General features: G+C 47.4%; 1 protein-coding gene across 2 annotated transcripts in view; it reads right to left on the minus strand.

Annotated features, from left to right (window-relative positions):
* IRF2 (interferon regulatory factor 2) overlaps positions 1 to 26,626 on the minus strand; it is a 90,613-nt gene that overhangs the window by 6,717 nt on the left and 57,270 nt on the right. For both annotated transcript variants that reach the window (XM_032298754.1, XM_032298755.1), the window contains exons 3-7: positions 25,145 to 25,244; positions 24,206 to 24,382; positions 23,837 to 23,883; positions 13,234 to 13,351; positions 4,269 to 4,433 (exon numbers count right to left, since the gene is read on the minus strand). In XM_032298754.1, the coding sequence (XP_032154645.1) occupies positions 4,269 to 4,433; positions 13,234 to 13,351; positions 23,837 to 23,883; positions 24,206 to 24,382; positions 25,145 to 25,244 (607 nt within the window). The remainder of the gene's footprint in view (positions 1 to 4,268; positions 4,434 to 13,233; positions 13,352 to 23,836; positions 23,884 to 24,205; positions 24,383 to 25,144; positions 25,245 to 26,626) is intronic.

Genomic DNA, 26,626 nt, shown 5'->3' on the forward strand with positions numbered 1-26,626 from the left:
CTCCACTCTCTCATAGCCAGTGAGTCCTTCAGATGATGCTTTACTGACGGCTGCTGGTCAGCAGGCAATCTCCACTCTCTCATTACAGCCAGTGAGTCCTTCAGAGGATTGCTTTCTTCTCGAGTCCACTCTCCAGCCCCTCTTACCCATCCTCCCCCATAATTCTACTGTGGCTTTCTTTTACTAAACCATCAACTGCCTAATAAAACCCTGGTGCCACAGATCAGGCAAGGGGCCACTTTAGAATGGACCTTTAAACGACATTGCTTTCTGCCAGAGCTTCCCAAAGTGGCACTTTGAAACATCCCTCCCTAGTATGAAAGTTTTACAGTCTTTTCTCGTTCTCACTATAATACTTAGACCATAGAGGAGAAGACAGACTTGCAAAACTCAACGTGTCTTTGTAATACTACTGGGATTATAGTTCAATGATCGGTAGGGGGAAAAGCCAGCAAACAGCGGCCGCTAAATACCAGTTTCCCAAACAGATGAAAAAAGGCGGTCAAGGAGGAGAGGAGGTTGAATTTTAGATGAAAAACCCAAGCAAAGGAACTCTGCCATGAAAAACAGGCAAACAGCCGACTCTAATGGAGAATATAAAGCAGGAAAGGTGAATACAATCAGAAAGCTGCCTTTCCTGGCAGAATGTTACACAATTTCTGACTGAGGAACTAAAATTAGCCACAGTCCGTAACAGGGAAATTTCTTACATCACTGTTAGCTCTAGAAAAGCAGCACCGATGGGGTATTTTGGCTCCATCCAGTCAACCTCCCTCGCCAAGGCTCTGGAGAACCAGACAATGAAAACAATGGAAAGAGCCAGAGGCCGGGCTGAAAAGCCAGGCTCCAGCAAAACCTCCTGTTGACTGCCAGCCTGGCACTGAAAGCCTTTCAAATCCATGCAAACGTCCTGGAGACAGTAATGAAATTTTCATTTATCTCCGCATGGATCTGCTGTTCTCCGGGTTCTTTTGCTTGAGCAAACGCCACTGTTGGCAGAACAGCAAGAAGAGGTCTTTCCAGAATCCCCAGAAAGACCTCAGAAAAGTCTTACTCAACAGATAAACATACGAGTCTATTCTAAAGCTCCAACCCCCTAAAAAAAGAAGAGAAAAAGAAAACCACATGGAGTGCAATGAGGCCTGCAGCAGCAGGATCCAGAAAAAAGTCAGGCGTTTTTAGCCATAACTATGTAAATATAAGCAAAGTGGCTGTTTCACGCTTCAGTTAGCTCTACTGTAAAATTAAGGCATAAACATTCTGCTCTGCCTCCTTTGGTGGGTCCTTGTGAAAATCAAATGAGATCACGGGATGTGGCTGTGTTCTGAATGGGAGAGCCCGTGCAGCGGTCCAGGGCAGAACACAGGGTGGGGGATGAGGACAGGCCTTGGCATTGACTACACATGGGTTCTAGTTGTGCCCCCAGTTGTTCCTGTGTTAGACACACTGCTTTACCCACGTCAGCCTCAGACCCATATATACACACGCACACACACATGTATATATTTTTTGATGACAGGATCTTGCTCTGTCACCCAGGCTGGAGTGCAGTGGTGCAATCAGTCCTCCCTGAAGCCTTGAACTCCTGGGCTCAAGTGATGCTCCTGCCACAGCCTCCCAAGTAGCTGGGACTACAGGCACATGCCACCATACCCAGCTAACGTTCGTTATTTTTTGTAGAAGTGGTGTCTCACTATATCACCCAGGCTGGTCTCCAATTCCTGGGCTCAAGCGATCCTCCCACCTTGGCCTTCCAGTGCTGGGACTACAGACGTGAACCACTGCGCACGGCCAGATTTGTCACTTTTAAAGTGAGCATAATGATGGTGCCCAGGCCGACAGGGTTGCCCTAATTATAATTACACAAGTCAGCTGTACCATACCAGGCGTGGCAGCTCATGCCTGTAACCCCAGCACTTTGGGAGGACAAGGTGAGCAGACTGCTTGAGCCCAGGAGTTCTAGACCAGCCTGGGCAACATGGCAGAACACTGTTTCTATTAAAAACAACAACAACAAAGAGTCAACTGCACCCAAGTACTGAGTACGGTTCCAAGGGCACAATAAACTTGCAACAAATAGTAGTTCTCGTGATGGCATATTGGCAAGGACCAAATAGGGACTGGCACATATAAGAGTTCAAAATGTGGGCCAGGCACGGTGGCTCACACCTGTAATCACAGCACTTTGGGAGGCCCAGGCAGGCAACTGCCTGAGGTTAGGAGTTCAAGACCAGTCTGGCCAACATGGTCAACCCTGCCTCTACTAAAAATTTAAAAAAATTAGCCGTGCGTGGGGGTACGCACCAGTAATCCCAGCCACTTGGGAGGCAGGGGAATTGCTTGAACCAGGGAGGTGGAGGTTGCAGTGAGTGGAGATCGTGTCACTGCACTCCAGCCCGGGTGACAAAGTGAGACTCCGTCTCAAAAAAAAAAAAAAAAAAAAAGTTCAAAATGCATTTGCTGAATAAATCACTGATAACAAGCTTATCCTGTTTGACAGATTATAACCTTTCTGTAGCCAAGGTTTATTCTCACATTTCACTTATGTTCCTAGCGTAAATGTACACCAGGACCTATGCTAAGTGAAATAAGCCAGTCACAAAACAACAAGCACTCTGATTCCACTCAAACGAGGGACCTAGAATAGCCAGATTCATTGAGATAGAAAACAGGTAAGAGGTTGCCAAGGGCTAGGGTAGAGGAGGGAAAGGGGACTTGGTGTTTAATGGGGACAGAGTGTCCGTTTTGCAAGATGAAAAACGTTCTGACGATGGATGCCGGTGACAGCCACACAACATTCATGCACTTAATGCTACTAAACTGTGCACTTAAAAATGGCTACAATGGTGATTTTTATGTTAATGTATTTGACCACAATTTTTAAAAGTGAAAAAACAAAATCAAGGAAGTTGGCGTTCAGGGAAAATGAGATTAGGTTTAGTGGCTGATCATTCACAAGCAAGCGGTCCTTTGAGTCAGCTCTAATTCCAGTGCTGGTCTGAGCCAGTCTTGGGGGTGGCACCCGCTGGAGGACACCCGTTTGGTAGCGCGTAAAAGGCCCTGGGAAGAATCCCCGAGCTGCTGACTAGAACTGAACTGCAGTTTCCTATCACGGGGCCTCTGCTTTTTATTTTTAATATCTGCAAGCAATAACACTGACTCAGGATTTATATTTCCTAATTAAGATTGATTTTTACAAAATTTATTGGAGGTCATCAGGAAGGGAGGAGAAGATGAAGAGGTAACGCCAGTGAACAAGAGGGGCCGTCCCTTTACTCTGTAAGAATGGAAGAGCCCACGGGATCTGTTCCTCCTCCTGTGACTGGCCAGGCCAACTCCTGTCATTACGCGGCCAAGTCCCTAGGAAATTGGAAATGGGCTCAGTCATTTGGCCTAATTAGAACCTGCACTAGAAAGAAAAAGAAAGAGAAAACATGTGGAAGGGACAAGTAAGCTCCGTGGAATGGAATGGGTCCGGCAGTGAGCTTGGGGTCTGAAGGTTGAGGTCAAGTCCTGGCTCCAACACTTCTGACCGCACGACCTTCAATTCGGCAAGCCCCTTCCCGTCCAGAAATGAAGGAACGGGAAGAGATTGTCTCTAAGGTCCTATCCAGCCTGCTCAAACTGAGAATCCATTAAAACACTGTGCCAAGTTTCTGACAACTTGGGCAAATAAATTAGACTCTGATGAACTGCTGCCCCAGAGAAATCTTATCTGTTAACCATACATAGAAACGTTATGGGAGGCCGGGCACCATGGCTCACGTCTGTAATCCCAGCACTTTGGGAGGCCAAGGTGGTTGGATCACCAGAGGTCAGGAGTTCAAGACAGACCTGGCCAACATGGTAAAACCTGGTCTCTACTGAAAATACAAAACTTAGCTGACATGGCAGTGCGCCCCTGTAATCCCAGCTACTTAGGAGGCTGAGGCAAGAGAATCACTTGAACGCAGAAGACAGAGGTTGCTGTGAGCTGAGATTATCCCACTGCACTCCATTCTAGGCAACAGAGCAAGACTCTGTCTCAAGAAAAAAAACAAACAAACATTATGGGCGACTTAGTAAAGAAATGTGATTCTGATCCTGTCCTCTAACTGGGAACGAGTGTCGAAGAAGATGTTGATCAAGAAATTAAAGCATGAAAAATTCCAAGAAGAACAACTAGGACAGAGGAGAGACGCTCCATGGGGTGCTGAGAGGGGAGACCCTAGACCAGAGGACTGCGTGGCCGGTTCCCGCGCACCCTGGAGCCTCCTCCTGCCGCTCACCTGCGTAGGAAGACACGGGGGAGATCTGCAGAGGGTAGAGCTCGCTCATGCTGACCGGCTGCTCGTCGCTCTCAGTGGTCACCTCTACAACTTGGCAAATGTCCGGTGGATTGGTGACAATCTCTTGATCCTCGATGTTGCTGTCCAGATGGGACTGTCCTACGACTTCAGAGAAGAAAAGAGTCATCATGCCAAGTCTCCTGACCTAAGAATTCTAGCACACTTTCTCAAGAAGGAAGGCCTTTCCCAGCAGAGCCAGATCGCCAGGCTCCCTTCACCACCTGTCCCCTGCCATGGGGCTGAAGAACAAGCCTGAGTTCTGTAGCTCTGGGGTGATGTCTCCAGGGAGGAGCAGGCCAACACCTGGCTCCCCAGGTCTGTCTCCAGCATGCCTGCCAATGGCACGCGCAGGTGGCCATGTCCTATCCAGCTCAGCAGAATTCCACACTCAACCCTGTGATAGCCAAGGCCTCAGGACCAGAGGCAGCATCCAGCTCCAGCCCCAGGGCACACATAACAGGACTCTGAACCTGACCGATTTCTGCTCCCTGCTTTTGCTCGAAAAGAAGGTGCTGTGCTTATTTTCTGGGTTCTATGATCCAGAGAGACATTATCAAGCTTTACTAAGGAGGAAGGACCATGAAAATCCACCCAACTGTGTCGAATCTACCTGTGGGGAGCTCTGCTCACACTCCCAGCTCTCTTCCGGCCCTGCAGGCAACATGTCCAGCTGGGACATCTCAGCACAATGGGATAGAGTCAGCTGTCCAATTCCAGCAAACATCAGCAGCATCAGCTCCCAGAACACTGATAAGATGGAATCTGACCACCCTGGCTCTGAAACCTGCCTCAATTTGTTTTATTATATTATTTATTTCGAGATCGCTGTAAACTCACATACAGTTGTAAGAAATAAGACAGGGATCCTGTGTGCCTCTTACTCATTTTCTTCCAATGGTTATATCTTGCAAAGCTAGAATACAGTATCACAACCAGGGTATTGACATCAATAACAATCCACCCATCTTATTCCGATTTCCTCAGTTTCACTTGCACTCTTTTGTGGCAGTGTGTGCCTGCACTGGGACTAAGTACAATTTTATCACAAATGAAGTTTCCTGTACCTACCACTGCTGTCAGTACCACACCGTTCCATCACCACCAATCTCTCTCACGTCACTCTTTGGAACCGTGGCCACCTTCCTTCAGTACCTATCCATCTCTTTGTCCGTAACCCCTGGGCAACTATTAATCTGTTTCCTATTTCTATAACTTGTTAATTTCAAGGATGTCACATTAATGGACTCATACAGTAACCTTTAGGGGTTGGCTTTTTTTTTTTTTTTTTTTTTTTTTTTTTTTTTTTGAGACAGTCTCGTTCTGTTGCCAGGCTGGAGTGCAGTGATCCAATCTTGGCTCACTACAACCTCCATCTTCTGGGTTTAAGCGATTCTCAAGCCTCAGCCTCCCGAGTAGCTGGGATTATAGGCATGCGCCACCACACCCAGCTAATTTTTGTATTTTTAGTAGAGACGGGGTTTCACCATGTTGGCCAGGCTGGTCTCGATCTCCTAACCTCATGATCCGCCTGCCTCGGCCTCCCAAAGTGCTGGGATTACAGGAATGAGCCACCATGCCCGGCCGGGGTTGGCTTTTTTTTTTTTTAACTCAGCATAATTCGCTGCAGAGTCACCCAAGTTGTTGTGTGTACCAGTCACTGGTTCATTTTCTATTGCTGAGTAGTATTCCACAGTATGGATATACCAATGTGTTTATTCTCCAACTGAAGGATATCCGGGCTGATACCAGCATTTGATTATTACAAACAAGGCTGCTATGAATATTTGTGTTCAGGCTGTTTATGAACATAAGTTTCCATTTCTCTGGGATAAATGCCCAAGAATGCAATTGCTGAGTCATATGATGATTTCACGTTTAATTTTACAAGAAATTGCCAAACTGCTTCCCGGAGTGACCGTGCCATTTTACATTCCCACCAGCAATGTCTGAGTAATCAAATTTCTTCACAGCCTCAGCAGCATTTCGCGTTGTCACTGTTTATTTATTTTGGCCATTCTCATAGGTAAGTAATGATATTTCACTGCAATTTTAATCTGAAGGTCCCTAAGGTCCTGCCCTAATTTTAAACAGAACTGACCTCATATGGCTGTTGGTTGGATGAAATGTCCCTGAGAGCTAGCTTCAATAAATAAAGGTAAAGAAATAATTACCAAGGTCCTCAAAGCACTTTGCCACCATCATCAACGTTTTACTCATAACTGTATATGTTATTTTAACATCTTAACCCATAAAAATGACAGAGAACGCATCGTTATCCTGTTTAAGATGAAGAAACTCAGGCACAGAGAGGGAGAGTGACTTGTCCAAACTCACACAGCTTGGAGTATGTGCGGTGTTCTATGTTCCTGTCATTTTCTCACCAATCAGCAAAGTATTCAGGTTAAGCAGGAAGGGACCGCATTCCAGTCTCCTTGAGACGCCAGGCGTCACGGAGAAGCTCCTGTTTTAATCACTCCAAGTATTTTATTTTCTGAAGAATTTTTTTTATAAACAAGTTCCTGTTTTAATTGCTTTTTGTGGAGCGATAAGCACATTATCTGGTTTCTATGCAGGGAAGGTTCTAGAGGGCAGTGGCAATTCATAGGTCCCTTAATAAAGAAAGGAAAGGCACAAAAAAGGCTCAGAAAGGGGATTTGGGGTTGTGATACAAGAGTCCAAAAGCCACAGCATACGGAATGCAAGGGAAACCGGATCCTGTTTAGGTTTTCCTGGCGGGGATAAAATTAAAGAAAAGGCAGGCAGGCTATATATGGCCGGCAGGCTCCCAAGCCAGTTTATTTCATCCTTTGGAACATCCTATTTGAGGGTGAGGACATCAATTATGCAGGTCACTGGACACAGACTGACGCTGACCGACACTGACCTCCCTCATCTCAAGTTTCTTCTGCCTCTTCCCGCCAAGTAAAATAAAACGGCAGGAAAACGAGATAATGTCCTTCCCTACCCCAGGTCCTAAGAAGCAGCTGCAGGGTGGAGGTAGAAACCGAATGGGGGGTGTGTGTTTGAGGAGGGAGGGCACAGTGATATCTTGCATACGAAGGCAATGAAGGTCTTAGGTAAGTTCGGTTTAAGTCAAAGCCATTTAAACTTCCAATACTTGAAAACCCATCTCTCCTTTGCATGTCGCTCCTAATAGAAAGCCAGCCAGCTCGCTGGGGCTACCAACAGTGCCAGCAGCTCCAGCGTCCCCCTACTTAGATCCCTTTGTTCCAACCGGAAATTCTTTCTCTCACTGCTTTTCCCCATGACGCCCAAGTCAGTTATTCAACTAACAAAGATTCATAGAACACCTGTTCCACACCAGACTTTGTCACCCAGGGCTAGGAGGAGCAGCCGAAGGTCAATGCAGCCAAGAATCCAGTGTGTAAGAAGTTCATATTCATGGCTATAGGCCAGCGACTAACCATCCAGAGAGTAAGTTTAAGGCCATGAACACATGAAAAGAAAGAAAAGGAAAGGAAAGGGGCCACGTGATGGAGGCTGAAGAAGTACAGTGGTTTTTTCCAGTTTGAGGAATCAAAGGCTTCAATGAGGCAGGGGGATGGGGGTGGGGTTTGAGAAACAGGCAGCATTCACGATGCCCCTGCCTTCTGGAGCCCCTTCCTGACCCCCCAGCACGGATCAACCTCTCTCCCTTGGGTGCCTCTCACTCACTGTCCCCATCGCTCAGCCGAAATTACAATGGGAAGAGACCTTGGGACACTTCTGGACTTCTGGCCTCCTGTTGCCGGTTGACGCTATATACCCATAAGGAGCTCCGAATGGGTCAACAGCGTCTCTCCTCAACCAAAGTATGAACATGCTCACAGCACCCATCAGATAGGTGCTCAGGGACTCTCCACTGAATACATGGACACATGAAGCTGCCGAGGCTCACTGACTGAAGCCAGAGTTGAGTCCTGCAGGGGTTTGTGACAATCTGCAAATACGGGATGTGACAATTAATGTTTTCCAGAAAATGTCAAGACATCTGGCAAGTGGACTCTTGAAACCTATGGGAAGTGATAAAGATAGCAGCAGGTGGGTGCTAGGGCTGGGGACCAGGGAGGAAACGTGTCGGGGTGATGAAAACGTTGTCTTCAGTATGGTGGCAATTATACCAGTGAGTGCATCTGTCAACATTTATAGAACTGCATTCGCCCCTTAAAAATGGGTGAGTTTTACCGTATTTCACTTAATATACATGACTTGGGGGGAAAAGCAGATAAGCATGTCCATGAAGATTTTAGATGTATCCCCTGAATGCAGGTGCCCAGGACGGAAAAGTCAGTCTTTGTTTTCTGGGCAATGATCTGGATACCAAGTTAATATGTTACCTATCAGGCCAAATTCCCCCATAGGAGTGTGTTGTCTTATGCCCCGGTAAAGGACAATGGCTTCTCTTCATCCAAACATTGTGGGTACTTTAGAAACTTTCCAACTCTCGAGTGAATGCCCATCAGAGAAGCAGGGAAATCCCAGTACCGAAATGCTCTCTAGATGCGCGTCGGCACTATCGCTAACCAGTCTCTGTCTGTTTCTCTCTCTCTCTCTCTCTTTCACATGCCATGTGAACTGATTTCCCTGAACCACCAAGCAACAAAGCAGACAGCAGCGCTGACTCCTGACAGCTGAAAAGACACATGAATAACAAACTTACCTGCTACAGCAAATAAGGTCAGAAGTGGCACTCCTCTGGGAGAGTCCTGACTGATATCAATGACAAAACCTAATTTTCTGAGAACTCACCTTTGCCTCTCCCTACCACCTCCCAAGACCTCACAACCCATGAGGAAGGCACAATAGTGATCCCCAGTCTGGACATGCTGAAACAACCGTACCAGACAGAACCACGTCAATAATTCAAGATCAGACAGCCAATCAGCAGCAGAACCGGGATTCAAGGTTAGCCTTCCCCGACTCCAAATTTCAACTCTTTATACTAAGGTCTCCCTAACAGAAAGAGTTAATGAAGTCAAAACCGAGCTACTGTTGGCTTTCTTAGCCCCTCTCAGGATAAAAACTTTTGAATCTCACCTTAGTGAGTCTTCTGGCTCATAACTAATGGTGACATTTCTTTTCAACAGTTCTCTGTTGCATGCCAGGGAAATTCTCAAACAGAAGAACTAGAAATCCACTAACTTTATCCAGTTTATTAAAGTCAGCACATCTGAAAAGAGTCACCCACAGGAATGCAATTTTATCTGAATCTAGCTGCTGAGAATTATAACAATATTATTTATGGCTGGTTACTGATGAACCGGTTTGATTCCTTAAAAGGTCATTCTTACTTTATTAGCAATTGTTGACTTAATGCAGGTCTCCACCTGAGAAAGCAGCTTGCTCCCACACCTCAGAGAAAGTGCTTAAAGGCAGATTATTAAAAACAGAGGGGTCCTTGGAAGTGGTTTGGTCCTATCATTTTACGGTTGAAAAAAGCTAAAACCCAGAGGTCAGGTAAATTGCTAAGGTCACCCAGGTAGCTGCAGAGTCAAGAATGAAACTTATTAGCAGGCATACAAAATCAGGCCATCAGCAGGGCACCAGACAGGGAAATTTCCCGGACCCCATCTGAAAGTTTCAGTAGTTAAACTTCACACCAGCCCTGATGACACAGCACAGATGGAGGCTATTTCTCTTAATCAAATATATTTTAATATGATTTTGGTAATATCATAATCATAACATATCATTTTACCCCCTTCTAGTCCCAGAGAAGTTTATCTGTACATTTCATTTGACCCTCACAATAACTCTGTGAGATGGGCAGGAAAAGTATGAATATCCATTTTCTATATAATTTTAAATTTTAAATATTTCCATTTTATAAATAATTCTATATGATTTCCAATCTACATAGAAATCTGATTTCAAAAAATTAAGGAGTTTCCCCAAAGTCACATGGTCAATAAAAAACTTCAGAACTAGGTCTAGAACCTACGTCTTTTGACTTCTAATCTCGTGCCCTTTCGGCATAAAATACAGCCATGATTTGGTTTGGGCACTCGAGAGCCATGGTGGGAGCAGTGAGTCAGAGACAGAGGTCTGTAGGTGCCCGGACCAGGCTGCCCCCGACTGCAGACTGCACGCACCTCACCAGGGTGACAGAGCACAGGAGGAGGCGAGAGTGGGGCGGGGCAGTGTGCACCCCACAGCCCATGAAAAACGGCATCTCAGGCCACCACACAAAGGAAAGCACAGCGTGTATCCCAGTACACTCGGTAGAGCTCACCAGTATCTCAACGCTATGGGAGTGGAAATGTGGACGAGATGTGTTGAGCTGGAGCTACGCTTCCTGCTGGAACTGCCACAGGTCCCCTCCTCACCGTGCCTAGGGACAGAGCCTCTGCAGCCGCGTCACAGTAAGGAGACCCACCACCAACCTCACTGTCTCTACGAGCAGCCATAGGGAGCTTAACTTGCTCAGAGTAATTCAAGTTCAAAGACAGGTATGAAAGTGGTAGGCAGGGCCCAGGTCACGCCAGACCCAGGGCCCTGGGGGAACTCAAGTCTTTCTCTCAGGGGCGGTGGTGACATGATGACACTGGCATTCTTTATTCTGTGAGAAGAATCACGAGAGGGCAGAATGGAAGCAGAGCCCAGGTGACAGCCACGGCAGGACCAGACGCAGTATCAGAAACAGAAGGGGATGGGCTTGAGAAGAATGGTGAGGGAAGACTGGAGGAGCTGACAGGTGATATAACTGAGGTGGTGGCAGCAAGGGACGGGGGAAGGAGATAACATACAGCCTCACAGAAAGATGACAGCTGTCTTGAATAAATAAAAACTTCTTAAGGTTGAAAACACAGCAGCCCAACTCCACTGCCCAGGTCTCCCAGTTGGCACTTGGTGACTGAGAAGCAGCCCCACAGTCTCACCTCAGTGCCAGGTGCTCCAAGTCCAATAGAGCCGAGAATAAAGTCTGTCATGGCTTCTGTGTCTGGGAGGATTGCGATGTAATAGTTCACACCTCACAGGGAGTTTCATCTTGCTAACAGCGTTCCAGGGGTGTGGATAACACTGAACGCCTTGTCTCAGGTCCCTTCTCCTAAGGGGTGAATAGCTCGGCTTCCAGGAAGAAGTTACGGAGCACGGCTGACAGCATGAGTGATCTCCTAAGACGGGGTGCTCTCCATCTAAAGACTTGCCCCAGAGCTACTTTTTATCTTATAAATAAAGTGTCCATCTGAAGCACAAGAAAATATGGCAAAAAGAAGGGGAAACAAAGGATATGGGAAGAGACGAAGACCCGGTTCCACAGCTGTGTCACCTCTGGCCATCCTGAAACCACACCAAGTGCTGGGGCCAGAGTCTGCCACGCTTGCGTTTGACTGGGAGGCCCTCGGGGGGGCCCTAACGCTGGTCTGTGAGCTGGGAATCCGCTCTCCTGCGCCTTCGGGATCCCACACTGGTACGTGGGTTGACAGGCTTGCCTTAAAAAGCTGCTTGAGCTTCACTGTGGATAAAGACGGGCAAATCTGGAAACAATTTGCCTGTTTTAAAGGGAAAGCAGGGTGAGGTCTATTGGGCACTACACCTGTGCATCTGTCCACCCAAGTGAGAAGGAGTTACACGTGTCTTCAGTGTAAAGACCCTGCCCTCCTCGGGGGTGGGCACGGCCAGCTACTTCTGGAGGCTGTTCAACTATTACCAAGGAGGGAAAGCACTGTTCCTATAAGGGGCACTTCGGGCAGCCAAAATTAAGACAAAAATCCCAACGCCATGACTTCCTAATTGCCACATGCCTGGTCACTACAGACTGCTCTGTCTGGTTTCATAGCAATCTTTGCTTTATTGAAGGGTGGAGCTGTTATCAAGAAATACACCAGGGTTCTAGAGCACTGCCTCGGCCAGTCAGACAGGATGTCTGCACCTGCAAACTTTCTACACTGCCCGGGAGATGGTTTCAACACAAAATCGCACTGCTACCTGCTAACCCCGGCGAGAGGCCAGCGGAGTCGTCAGGACAAGCCAGCATGTTGCTGGCTTCTTCTGTTTCCTCAAAACAGAAGTCACCACACATACAACAAAAATTCAATGCTAAAACAAAGTAAAAATAACCAGGGCTTTTTTTTCTCCTCCTTCCCCTTAAAGGGAAAGCAGGGTGAGGTCTATTGGGCACTACACCTGTGCATCTGTCCACCCAAGTGAAGGAATTACATGTATCTTCAGTGTAAAGACCCTGCCCTCCTCGGGGGTGGGCATGGCCAGTTACATCTGGAGGCTGTTCAACTATTACCAAGGAGGGAAAGCACTGCTCCTCTGAGACCGCCAATCTAAATTTGGTTCCTTGGATTTTTCTCTCTCCTTTCTTTTCTTTTGCAGTATTTCCCACAAATGGTAATACTGCGGCTATCTGTGGGTGTCTTTGTTGACTATCTGTGTCCCTCCATGAAAAGAGAAATCGGGCCTCCTCCAACTATTTCCTGCTCCTCGCACTGAGTCTGATATACAGAAGGTGCTCAAAAGTATCTGCTGAATTGGAGTGGGCCCTCTAGCAGCATGTCTCTGTGCCTCAGTTTCTCTGTCTGCCAGGAAGTGGGTGCTGGGAGGATTCGTGAGGACAATCTTTCCTCTCCTTGGTTCCCAAGTTAAATAAATACTCTTTTGTCCATGTGACCAAATAGTGAAAGACTGGGATTTCTAGCCACGAGCCGCTGGGAAACTAACATTTCTCCTGGGAGGTCACCCCAGCCTTCTTCCACTGAGACTGACCCATCTAATCATCTGATCTTCAAGAGCCTTCATTTCTCAGCCTGGAAACCTGGGGGCTGGAACTTGCATTGTCAGATGATTCCAAGACCTCCTCCCACTGACTATGTTATTTGAAGTTCACTGCTGCACAAATTTTAGGCCCCGGGGGGCTGCTCGTATGTAGAAAAAATGAGATGTCAAAACAGTTTACCTATGATGTTCACCGTACTATCCACTTCATTTTTTATAGCTGAAGCCAGGACCGCATACTCAGGAGAAAGATCACTTACTCCATTACTAAGCCCCAGAGGTGACTCAACTGGTTCTTGCTAGGAAGAAGAAAAGAAAAAAGAATTGAGAACACTTCCTTTCCCCTCCCTTCACCTAGCTGAAATTCTACCCTCTGCCTACTTTCTTTAATGCTAGTGTCACTCACGTTCAGCTGCTGAACGCATTCAATCCCTGCTTCTCTAAACTGGCCTGTGGGAAAGCGTATTTCTGCACAGGGTACGCTGCTGGGGATGCAGCTCCTTCTATTTCCCTTCAAGGACACGGTACCGGCCCATCTGGCTTGCCTTTAGGAAATGCTTCCACCTACAGACAATAGCTGTGGGGTTACGCAGAGCTGCGTCGCTGTCTCTGCAAAATGTGCGCTGCGGGGATTCCACATTCTCCCCCTCGTGCTCAAAAGAATCAATGCCCGGCTTTCTCCTAAGGAAGGAAGCATGCCACCTCTTTCATAACTATTTCTTAGGAAAAGCTCTGCCTCAATGATTGGCCCAAGAACAGGAGCCCAGAGGAAGTTGTGGATGACTTCCCTGCAGATAAGTTTTGCCATGGCCTGTGGCCACCTGAGTGCCCTGCACTGGACGGCTGGCTGAGCACAAGGGCCTAACCTGGGCCTGAGCCCAGCCGGCCAGCCCCACACAATGGCCTTACATAAATGCCCTTCAGGTGGCTGAATATCCCATCCGGCCCAAGACGCTGCGCGTGCACACTGACGAAATAATGAGAACAAGTTCTTTTCCCTTATTGGAGCTCTTAACGTGTGCTTTTTTCCAAGTGAATCAGAACCCGCCATTCCCTTTGAGGGTACTAAGCGGCTCTGCCAAAGCCAGCCCTGAGGTGCCTGCTGCCAGTCAGCACTCAAGGGAAGCTTGCATCCGTTGTATGATAGCAATCAGGTCAGACAAAAGCCACACATGACAACACCCAAGGAATCCAAAGCGGAAGAAGAGGGTGGAGAGCAGAAGGAACACAGGACTGGAAGCAGAGGTTCGTGCAAGTAGATGCGACTGTGCTTGGAAAGGTCCCGAGTGGTCGGCTCTGAAACACGGTGGGTGTTCTTATCAGCTTATTTATACACTTCTTGGAATCAATCCCCCCTAAATCCTCAAAAAGTCACTAACGGAAGGAGGGGAAATAACCTCCCCCTTCTAATCCCACCTGGCAAACTCCCACCTTAGTAACATGACTTCAAAGGCATCCCTTCACTGTGGAGCTCAGTTTTTAAAGAAACCATACACTGCCTGGCTTAGCAGATGTCCCGAAAGTCGGATGTAAGGGCAGGCCCAGGACACCCATCCCTGCGAGGCCCGGCTTCCACCCCTTTCTCCCCAGCATCTTGCACTGTTCTCTTTTACAAGTTCTAAGTAAGAAGTCGGCCCTTTCTTGGGCCAAGCATGGTGGCTCACCCTGGAATCTCAGCACTTTGGAAGGCGGAGGCTGGAGGATCATTTCAGCCCAGGAGCTCGAGACCAGCCTGGGCAACAGAGCAAGATCCTGTCTCTACAAAAAATAAAAGCATTAGCTGGGTGTGGTGGTGCAAGCCTCTTGTCCCGGATACTTGGGAGACTGAGGTGGGGGGAGGATCTCTTGAGCCCAGGAGTTCGAGGATGCAGTGGGCTATGATCATGTCCCTGTACTCCAGCCTGGGTGACAGAGTAAGGTCCTGATTCTTAAAGAGAAAAAAAAAAGTCTGCCCTTTCTGGAAAAACAACCACTTGCCTGTGACCTGAGTGAGTCACCAGGTTTTCTCCTCTTTTACAGCCAAACTTCCCACCCAGCGTCTGCCTTTCCGGACTTCGCCTCTCCACCTGGGCCCGTGTTAGTACCTGCGGTCTCACTCCCCTCTTCCTGCAGAATCAAGCTCCCAGCCAGGCCTTGAGAGATCTGGCTTTGGAATCAGGAGGGCCTGGGGCAAAGCCTGGTGCCTCCACTCCTCACTGGCTGTGGGTCCTTATTCAACCTCTGCAAGCCACCCTAGGGCACTGCGGACAGTTGTAAACTGAGGACAATAATAGGACCCATGTGGTAGGGATAAGGAGATTAAATGAGCCAACTACGTACAGGGCAATTATTAACAAACAAGTACTCACCATTACCAAAGGTCCCCAGCTAAACTCTGCTCTCCCAAATGCAATGGCCTCTCCTCAAATCCCTTCCCCTGCAGCCCCAGACTCTGATCTCTGATGGGGAGGAGGATGCTGTCCCTCCGTGGCGGCCTGAGCTGTCTGACACTGCTACGATTCTCTGCCTCTCTGATGTCAGCCTCCTTTCTCAATGGCGTCCTCAATGACACCTGGTGGGTCTCCCCACCCCAAGTCATGCCCACGCTTCACTATCCCACCTCCACTTCCTCAGCTCCCTCAAAAAGAACTAAACACAGGCCCCTGAAGAAGTCCCGAGAGAACAGCTCATTTGTATGGGTTTCTGTTGCTGTCTGACCTTATTTTTTTTTAATTCATTCAGTTTCTGGGTTTCCCATAAAAGTAATGAGGCAGTCAGGCTTGCATATATTTAAAAACCTAAACTAATTCTGGTTTCTCCATTGAAGATCTCTAAGTGTCACACATGATCTACAGTGTAATTAGCAACAAGTGATACTTTTATCACTTAAGAAAATGATGACTCAGAAACTAAATTCATTTTCCAAGATCATGCTACTTTTAGCCTGCGGAGACATGGCAACTGAAGTCCGTCTTTGGTCATGAAATATGGTTAAATTCCAGGAGCTTTCTGTCTTAAGAAGCCCTTGTATCTTGCCCTAATTCCAGTGGAGACCGAGACACTCTTCTGGACACTGTTCCCCTCTCTCCATTCCTACCCTGCATCCTGCACTGACCACTTCTGTAATGGCGCTGTATATTCCACCAGTGGAGGCTGGGAGACACGACTCCCAGCAATGCGTTCCTCCCCTCATCCCCAAAAGAAACCCTGTCATTTCTTTTTTTTTTTGAGACGGAGTCTTGCTCTGTCCCCAGGCTGGAGTGCAGTGGTGTGATCTCAGCTCACTGCAACCTCTGCCTCCTGGGTTCAAGGGATTCTCCTGCCTCAGCCTCCCGAGTAGCTGGGACTACAGGCACGTGCCACTACACCTGGGTAATTTTTGTATTTTTAGTAGAGACGGGGTTTCACCGTGTTAGCCAGGATGGTCTCAAACTCCTGACCTCGTGATCCACCCGCCTCAGCCTCCCAAAGTGCTGGAATTACAGGCGTGAGCCACCATGCCTGGCCCAAACCCTGTCATTTCAATGCCATCAGTGCAATCATCTCACTGGTACCGTCGCTCAGGACAGACAGTACAGGCAATGACACAGTGAAACAGAACCAGCTCCCCAGAACGCCTCCAAGAAGAACAGGCCCAGGAGAGAAGGATCTTTATTAAGCTGGGTCAAGGTGTCTGAAATGATTAGAAGTAGTAATATCTAAATCTAAGCTATATTAAAATCCAAGGATCTCATATGAAGAAAAGGGGTGTGGAGTTCTCCGTGTAAAATGCACACAGAGATCCTGCAGACCCTGATGGCCTTCACCCGAAGCCTCTCTGACCCCCGATGCCCCCACGCCACTCCTGCCCTGGCTCAACTGCCTCCTGCTCTGCTGCCCCATATCCCGGCCTGCTTCATCCTGGCCAAGACTCCTATCTCCCCTTTCCGTTCCTTTTCTCACTTTAGATACAGGCTCTTCTGTAAATCAACTAACCCGTAGCTTTCGTGGCTTTTCATTTTCTCACCTTGCTCCAAAGATAGCCCCTCCCCGCCAAAAAAAAGACTGTGCTTGGGTGCAGACTCCTCCATGGTGCGTGAACCGCACCAAACACTGATGCTCAAAAACCCATGCTATAATTATGGAACCCAAGGTTCGCTGTCCATAGATGCGTGAACTCCGCCCACCGCGCGTGAACTCCGCCCACCGTGCGTGAACTCCGCCCACCGAGCGTGAACTCCGCCCACCGTGCATGAACTCCGCCAAGCATTGACGTTCAAGGCCCTTTGCTATAATTACAGAATCCAAGGTTTGGTCTACAGTTTAAGGGATTTTAAAAGCCAAAGCAAACTGGCACGCGAGCGTTCAAGGGCAGGAGCAGGCTTCCTGAGACGTGTAAAATAATACCTTCGGCTGGTCTTGGAGGTACACTTGCTGAATGGGCTTGGGGATGGACCGGCGGTGGAGGACAGCAGAGGGACTCCCCTCTGCTCCGAGCCCATGCTGTTTCAACGCTGAGCTAATGCCCCTTGTCCCTGAAGCCCCGTGTAATGGGCCACAAGCCCACCTCCCACCTTCCGAAATGCTCTCATTCATCTGTGCAAAGCCAGTCTCTTTGAAGCTAAATTTAAGGACATCAAATGTAAGGACATCTCTAGGTCTGTGCTAGCAGAACGTGTAAGCTGACAGCTGGACTTCACAAGTCCGAGGGAAGTGGACCTTGGCGAGTGCACACACCCAGCTATGCCACCCAGAACAGCAGCTCTCGTGAGCCAGGCTGGGGCCTCCTGCGGTCCCAAGCCACCTTCCTTCCTCGGAAAGAGGCCATCATTGTTCTCGTCCTCCCTTCTGTCACTGCCACTTCCCTCTGGACATTTTTCCTTGGCTCACTTTTCTCTGCCTCTTCTTCGTGGGCCTTTGTCTGCAACTCACATAGTTTCTCTCCTGGAGAAGGCATCGGTTTCCAAAGCCACCAGCGCCATTCTCAGGTAAATGAACACACATCTGCTGGTTGGGGCACTCACCCGAGCACTATGCCCTCCAACTTTGGAGCTGGCATTTGCTCTCAGGGTTCTCTGTCACGTCAAAGGCAGTATGTCCAAAGTGAAACATCCTCTCCACAAAACGACCTCCATTCCCAGTACCCCCTCTGAAGGTGAGAAACGCGGGGGCCTCCTCTTCAGGCCGCTCTTATCTGCATCCTCCGAACCCTCTTCCACTTTCTGGAAAACGTCTCCTCCCCTCCATGCCAGTGGCCCAGCTCCCGCCCCTCCCTGGACTGCTTCCCACCCCGGTGAGAAAGGCCTCCCTTCCTTGTCAATTCCCTCCTGCTCTGAGTGCTCCAAGGAGTTCAGCTGTGTCATTTCATACAGCTGTCCTCACGCCTCTCCAACAGGGCTCAGAGCTCCCCTCCTGAGCCACCACATGGGAAGGGAGTATCCCGGGCAGGCAGAATCAGCCCGATAGCCCGCTCCACCCAGGGCAGCCCTCGTGTTATCTGTTTATCAAGTGAGCTGCTGGCATGTGTTTTCATTTTATTAAAGCTTAAAAACTGAAGACCTCTTCCAACCAGTGAGGGGATCAGCAGTAGCAGCCCTGCCAGGGAGTGCACCGTGTTTTAAGCCAGCTCATGTCACTGTTAGAGCTAACAGCTCCATGAGCAAGAGCAGCTGAACGCCGATCTGCTTCCCCATAGGTCTGCGCTCAGAACAAATACAGACCGGGCCTAATCTTTACCAAGCGACTTTAGCAGCCCTTCCCAATTCTATCGCCTTGACAACAATAACACTTTGATCAGGAAGTACTGTACAATTTCAAGGCACGTATATTTCAGCTGCAAACAACCCTCTGAAGCAGGAAGTACCCATTTCTACCCGCCCCACCTACACGCCTGTATTTCCCATTGTTCCCTCACACAAACTCCTGCTCTAATTAAGCCAGTTTCCTGTCTCATCCAGGACAGACAAACCAACTCTAGCCTCCAAGGCCTTCACTCCTGAGGCCCTTAGTGCTGCGGAAGGACCACGGTTTGACCCTGTTCATCCCTCAAGGCCTGGCTTAGGCCCCAGAGGCTATAAGGCACTGAGTGGACATAGCTGGATTCAAATCTCAGCTCTGTAAAGCAATGCAGCCTTGGGAAAATCAATCAGCCTCTCTGGGCATCCATTTCCCAAATGTATAAAAGGGAGATGAACCTGCCCATCACAGGGAGAAATCAATGAGACAGTAATCATAGCTGGGAACTTGGAATCAGCTCAAAAATATCAACCAGCGCCCCTCTGTTTTAACGACTTCTATCCTTATTGTTCTTGGCCTTGTCTGAAGTCCCACAGAGCAAACCGTTCCGTGCTATTTTCCGAAACATATATATGCACTGATTATGTAGAATCCAGGATTGCTTACTGTTGTTTATCTTTTTTGAGGTGGGGATTTTACTCTGTTGCCCAGGCTGGAGTGCAGCAGTGCAATCATGGCTCACTGCAGCCTCGAACCCCTGTGCTCAAGCAATCCTACCTCAGCCTCCTGAGTAGCTGGGACTACAGGCATGCACCACTGTACCCAGCTGTTTTTCTTGTTCTTATTTCCTTAGATATCCAGTTCCGCCACACAGATGGGGCTTAGCTCCAGGAAAACATGGTGTTTGTGAGCACGTAGGGATATACTCACAAAAGGAAATGTCAGAGAATGCTCAGGCCAATGGGCCTTGGGTCTTCCAGTCTCGGGGAAACTATTTGTTGGGGGACATAAAGCATGGAGATAAATCATGAGTGACCCCAAGAAAATTCTAACACTTGGCCCACATGCTGTAAACACTGTCTGCTAATTAAAACTTCAACTTGAACTGAAGATTGGGAAAAGCTTGCTTCCACAGCAAATTTTCATACCTAGTTACCACATAAAAGACAAATTTTCTCAGCAGAAGAAATCTACGGTCTATCTAACCAGTTACATATTTGAGTAGACTAAGTAGGTTTAGTATATTTGCACAAGATATATTAACTCAGTGCTTGGGTGTTTTTCTTTTTTTTTTTTTTTTTTTTTGGAGATGGAATCTCGCTGTTTCACCCCAGCTGGACTGCAGTGGCACAATCTCGGCTCATTGCAACCTCCACCTCCTGGGTTTAAGCGATTCTTCTGCCTCAGCCTCCCAAGTAGCTGGGATGACAGGCATGTACCATGACGCCCGGCTAATTTTTTTATATTTTTAGTAGAGACGGGGTTTCACTATATTGGCCAGGTTGGTCTCAAATTCGTGACCTCATGACCCACCCACCTCGGCCTCCCAAAGTGCTGGGATTACAGGTGAGTCACTATGCCCAGCCAGTGCTTGGTTATTTTGACATACAATTAAAAAGTAATATATTAACAGCTAATAAGTGTCCTCTGACTGTCCAATTCCAGATGCCCTGGGAGTTCACTTTTCAAACACTCCACAGAGACACTGAGTCCACACAATGGCTTGAGCAGCCAGGAAGTCCAGAACTCCGGAAGCCTGCTGGCTACTTCCGAGCTTCCCTGCTACACTGCAAAGCACAATGCAAGCAGATTGAAATTCAAGTTAGGCTGGCTTAGGTCTGGTGAATCACCTGCCTTCTACTGAAGGAATCATGTCCTTTGGAGGGGAAAGTTTCAGGTATGAGCCATATCTTCATGGCACAAGGATTTCATAAAACACACTTGGCTCAGGTGGATCTTGACCCTCACAGCTGCACCTAAGATCTCTCACTTACTTCCCTGGGCTGGGATGGTCAAGCCCACCCAGGACTGTGCCTTCCACAACTTGAACATTTTAGTGGCCATGTGAAGACACCGCCAGTGCTGATGTGACCGCAGAGATCTTGGACGAAGGGACCACCACATGGCATGGACTCTGAGATGCACATTTCCTCACGCTGCCACAGCCCTGAAAGGGGATGTGCCTTACAATCTATCATGTGTCATGGTTTCATTGGAAGCAGTTTGTCTAAGACATACGTGAAATAACGGTAATCTTAGCATCATTGGCATCTGGCCTTCGATGGCTCACAGTGGATACACGTGAGTGAAGTGTGCTGAAAAGGTGACATCTGTTCCTCCATTCTTATTTCTCCATTAACTGCGATATGAAATGAAATCTGCATCCTGATGGAAAACCCCTCACTTGCACGCCGCATATCCCGCTTCTTTATGCCTCTGTTTAGTCAACAAATGCTGACGCATCTCATCAGTTATCAAATTCCTATTAGATATCTGTTCTGGGCCAGGCACTGGGCTAGATGAATGGAAAAAAGTAGTAAATACGCTTCGGTCACACTTAAAATTGTAGCAGGTTCTTCACAATCACACATTTGTGAGGAAGCTATACTTTTCTGACTAAACAACATGAATCAAAACGTAGGCCTTAAAAATACAAACTCAGCCAGGCTCACACTTGTAATTCCAATATTTTGAAAAGCCAAGGCAGGAAGATCACTTCAGGCCAGGAGTTTGAGATCGGCCTAGGCATCAGACTGAGACCTCACCTCTATTAAAAAAAACAGTTTTAATTATCCGTTCTTGGTGATGAACACCTGTAGACCCGACTACTAAAGGGAGGCGGCAGCGGGGAGGATCACCTGAGCCCAGGAGGTTGAGGCTTCAGGGAGACATGATCACGTCACTGCACTCTAGCCTGGGTGACAGAGTAAGACCGGCCATAAACATAACAAAAGCTGAGAAATGATATGGTTAACAACCAAGTTTGTTCGATTGTAAAATAAATAAATAAATAAATGTTTTAAGAGGTAATAAAGAAGAAACATATATACTTAAAAACACTTGGCTGGGCTCAGTGGCTCACGCCTGTAATCCCAGCACTTTTTGGGAGGCCAAGGCAGGCGGATCACGAGGTCAAGAGATCGAGACCATCCTAGCCAACATGGTGAAACCCGCTACTAAAAATACAAAAATTAGCCGGACGTGGTGGCGTGCGCCTGTAGTCCGTTACTCGGGAGGCTGAGGCAGGAGAATTGTTTGAACCCGGGAGGCGGAGGTTGCAGCACACTGTGACCGCGCCACTGCACTGCAGCCTGGCGGCGGAGTGAGACTCCATCTCAAAAGAAAAAACAGAAAAAAAAATAATAATACTTAAAAGACATTCAAAAATCATGTGGATTTTATATGGGTCTCAGTTTAAGTAAAGAAACCACATGAAAGTTATAACATGTGTGGAGCAACTGAAACTCTAACACTGCAGGATATTCACTGATATGGAGAGAAACTACTTATTTTTTCAGGTACAATAATGACATCATGGTATTTTTACAGAGCACTTAACTTTTAAATACATATACTGAACTATTATGGAAGAGGTATGGAATTTGCTTCAAACATTATATTAAGCTGAACTATAAAAGACTGTTTTGGAGCCAGGCATGGTGGCTCACGCCTGTAATCCCAGCACTTTAGGAGGCCGAGGCAGGCTAATCACCTGAGGTCAGGAGTTCAAGACCAGCCTGGCCAACATAGTGAAACCTGTCTCTACTAAAAATACAAAAATTAGCTGGGTGTGGGAGTGAGCACCTGTAATCCCAGCTACTCAGCAGGCTGAGGCAGGAGAATTGCTTGAACCGGGGAGGCGGAGGTGGCAGTGAGCCGAGGTCGCACCACTGCACTCCAGCCTGGGTGACAGTGTGAGACTCCAACTCAAAAATATATGTGTATATATACAGAAAGTGAAATTGAAAGTATCACTGCAAAAATACCCTGCCTAAAATATTTATTTTTCCATTGCACAAGTAACTCGCTCTAAAACTTCAGCAATTTATCTAAGTCTTTCCTCACAATCTAACTACCTTCATGAGTCTAACTTTATATCAGAAGCATATTATTTGGGTTTTTTTTTTTATTCCAAAGTAGTGGCTTGTTTTTAAACATTGTGCTGTCTGAATGGTCTGCTTTCTTTTTTTCTTTAACATTTATTCTAAATTATAAATCAGTATAATTAGCCTCTCCTTCAAGTTTAGTTCTGAGTATCCAGGTGACCCTGGGTGCATGTCACTCAACTCTCTCAAGCCGCCATCTCTTCATCTGCAAAAAGAGGCCAGCGAGCCAGACAGTCTCTCTGAGGTTCCTGGGTCTGTGACTGCAGCGTCTGCTCTCTGCTCAGCAAGTGAAGCTTGTCCCCGGTTTCGCGGGGAATATTTGGCTCTTCTCTCCCTATTTAACAAGGGCTGCCTAATCTATCCGCAAAGATCCTTAAGCTGCAGGGAGTTCAGACTGCCCAGCCTACTGAGAAGCTCACACACACGCACATCCCATGGAAAACCCTTGTGGGACATAGAGATAATTCCACAGTGGACAGAAGGCAGCCATTGAGAGCTGTGCTGATGGAGTCCTGGGGCTGACCACGATTCCCCCACCACAGGGCCCGTGATGAAATGTGTATAAAATACAGTTCATACATTTTATAGAGGCATATAACATTTCACACATAGTAGAGTATATTTAAAAGCCTGAAAATATAGTTAAGAGTACGGGACATAAGCTAGTGTGGAGCTTAGCTCGCACGAAGTGACTGCCGGCAAAGGCTGTGGTGGCCAGATAGAGGCTTCAGCCTGCCGAGCACATTGTGTCCATCTGTGACTTCATTCATAAATTTCCCAGGGAGACGGGATGAGGCGGGGCCCCGTGTACCTATGTCTGCAAGTGGATACATGCCGAAGAGCAAACATGTAAAGCACAGAAGACACGCGGGCAAAGGAAGAAAGATGACACACTCTACAGAGGTCCTGCGACTCATCTTTATAAGGCAGAACATGAGTCATTAATAAGATCCCAGTCCGACTTTCTGAACCACCCAAGATTACCTTGATGTGCTTAACTCTGTCTTCTTTTTCTGTCTTTGGTTTCTTTCCTGTGGCAAAAAAAAATGTAGTTTTGGATTAATTCATGAAGGACCTCCAGAGAAACCTTTCCCTTAAGTTAAATAATTCTTCCTGAAACTCTCTATGAACCTGTTGTTTTAGTCTGTACATGGTCAAAATTCCACATGCATCTTTTACTAACTTTGGCCACTTGAAAGTTTTGTTTCCAAGCCCGGTAGGGGCGGAATGATCCCCTACAGCATGAACACGCTGTTCTACCTGCAACGTGACTGCAGATGTAGAAATGAAGAAATCACGAAGGCACGATGATGCACACTGAGTGATCGCTTTTCCGTCTGTAAACACCTTTACCTTTCTTAGAAGGCCGTTCTGAGAGGGGCAGCATTCGGTAGACTCTGAAGGCATTGTTTCCTTTCTTTATGCTTTTGTCCTTAACTTCCTCAATATCAGGCAGGGAGTTCATGGCACATCTGAAATTCGCCTTCCATGTTTTGGGATCAGGTTTATCTACTCCTGGTTGATGCTTTCCTAACAGCATAGACAAAGGTTAAGAAAAAGAGGGAAAACATTAGATACAGAGGAAGAAATTTCTGGAAATACGGTATGGCTGGCCAGGCAGTACAAGGAAACCTTTTCACTCCAGGCTGTATCTCCAGTGACAAATCGTCCTGGTGTGCCTGGGGGTAAGAAGGTTCTTGGGATGTGGGAATTTTGTTTTCAAAACCTGGACAGTTCCAGGCAAACTGGGACAAGCTGGTCACCCTGGTTCTACTACACAGCTTGAGGAAACTATAATGCTGGAAGAACGGAGCATCAACGTAAGAAACACAGAAGACTGAGAGGCTGCAAAGTCACCAGGCAGAGGGAACCTGAGTGCCTCTTTCCATCCAATGCTCCAACATCCCATACAAGCTCCGTTCCCGTAAATAGCTCCCTACGTAAATGTAATCAATCAATTTCTTTCTGATTGCCTTTGGGGGGAGATAAACTTGATCAAAGTTTATAGCATCAAACAAACGATGAGTTTATATTCCCCTGGTAACACCTAGAGAACTTCTGAGAATACCACATTTGTAGGAAATGTAAGGACTAAGATTCTATGTGATGAATGCAACATCACTTCGGAGAGATGTAATTTGTACCCCAAGTGTCCTGGAAGTGCCTAGGGACACGTCACAGGTTTTTCAGAGCCATCTTCGTGAGGTCATAAGCCGGGATATTTTATGTGTAATAGAAAGAAAACTAAGTGTGAGTGCCCGCCTCTGTACACATCGCAGGGAGTTTTAGTACCTGTGTGGATTGCCCAGTTTCTAAAGAGGGGTGCATCCTTCTCCACGTCCCACCCATGTCTAGCCGCATGCATCCAGGGGATCTGAAAAATCTTCTTTTCCTGGGAAAAAAAAAAAAGGTAAAGAAGAAGTGTGGTCACAGGTTTTGGCCCGCCATTGCAAAGGGTTCTGAAGGTCTGGCCAGCAAGATTTCCCACCAAGCATCACTGAATATGACAGGAAGATCTACCGTAAACCAAACCCATTTCCCCACTGGATCCCAAAGCTTGATAGCCTGCCCCGGGTGACAGTCAGTCTCATGAAGTCCTGCAGAGCAGGAATGTTTTCCAAGGTCCAAGGTGATGATTTGGGATATGCTAATGTTTTCCGGTGTTTCTGCCTCTTTTCTATTTTTTTAATATGTTTTTGCAGACAAGAGTCTCGCTCTGTTGCCCAGGCTGGAGTGCAATGGCGCGATCTCAGCTCACTACAACCTCCATCTCCTGGGTTCAAGGGATTCTCCCACCTCAGCCTACCTTGTAGCTAGGATGACTGGCATGAGCCACCATGCATGGCTAGTTTTTGTATTTTTAGTAGAGACGGGATTTCACTAAATTGGCCAGGCTGGTCTCGAACTCCTGACCTCAACTGATCTGCCTGCCTCAGGCTCCCAAACTGCTGGGATTGCAGGGATGAGCCACTGCACTCAGCCCTGTTCATCTTTTTTTATAAAACCACAGAAAAATGGCCATGGACTGAAACTTCTAATGCTTATTCTTATAACATATTCTCATCATTTGGTAAACGGTAACTCCAGTTATTTTAGGAAAAATTAAAAGTCAGGCAACTTTCCAAAATTATACCCCTTTATGCTGCTAAAGAGAAGTCAGGTATATCTGAGGCCGCTGTCACAGAAACCAAGTATCTCCAACAGAAACAGAAAGTAATGTCCGAATCCCTCTGGGTCCACTGTCTCTGCAGGAAGTAGCAAGAAGTACAAACAAAGAGGCAGAGGTGATGAGACGACACATTTTCCGGAGCAACATCTCTCCGTACAATCCTTACACCAGCCTAGCTCTACATCTCTCTGGCAGCCAGAGGCAACTCAAAACCGCCTCAGGCAACCCTGAAAAACACAGGATTGGCAACCCCTAGTTTAGAAACAAAGCCGTACTCTTAGTGAAGCTGCCAGTGAGGAACCTGGCCCAACCAGCTCTTGCGGTGGGACCGGCAGGTACTAAGGTCACAGTGGCACTGCGCGTTTGGCTACCCATGTCCACATGGACCTCCGTTTTGTTGTCCTCCCACAGCCTACTCAGTGAGGTATATGTTACAATTTCCACTTTATAGCTGAGGAAACCAAGAAACAGACTTAACTATTTAGCCAAGGAACTTACAGGGAAGTGAGTGTCTTAAGTTCAAAACCCAGGTCATGTGACTCCATATACTATTATTTAATCACCCACCCATTGTCTCCCAGCTTTGAGATTTGCAAGATTCCCTG

The sequence above is a fragment of the Sapajus apella genome, unplaced genomic scaffold (genome assembly GCF_009761245.1).
Source record: "Sapajus apella isolate SASKATOON/1434 unplaced genomic scaffold, GSC_monkey_1.0 scaffold39, whole genome shotgun sequence".
Classification (NCBI taxonomy): Eukaryota; Metazoa; Chordata; class Mammalia; order Primates; family Cebidae; genus Sapajus; species Sapajus apella.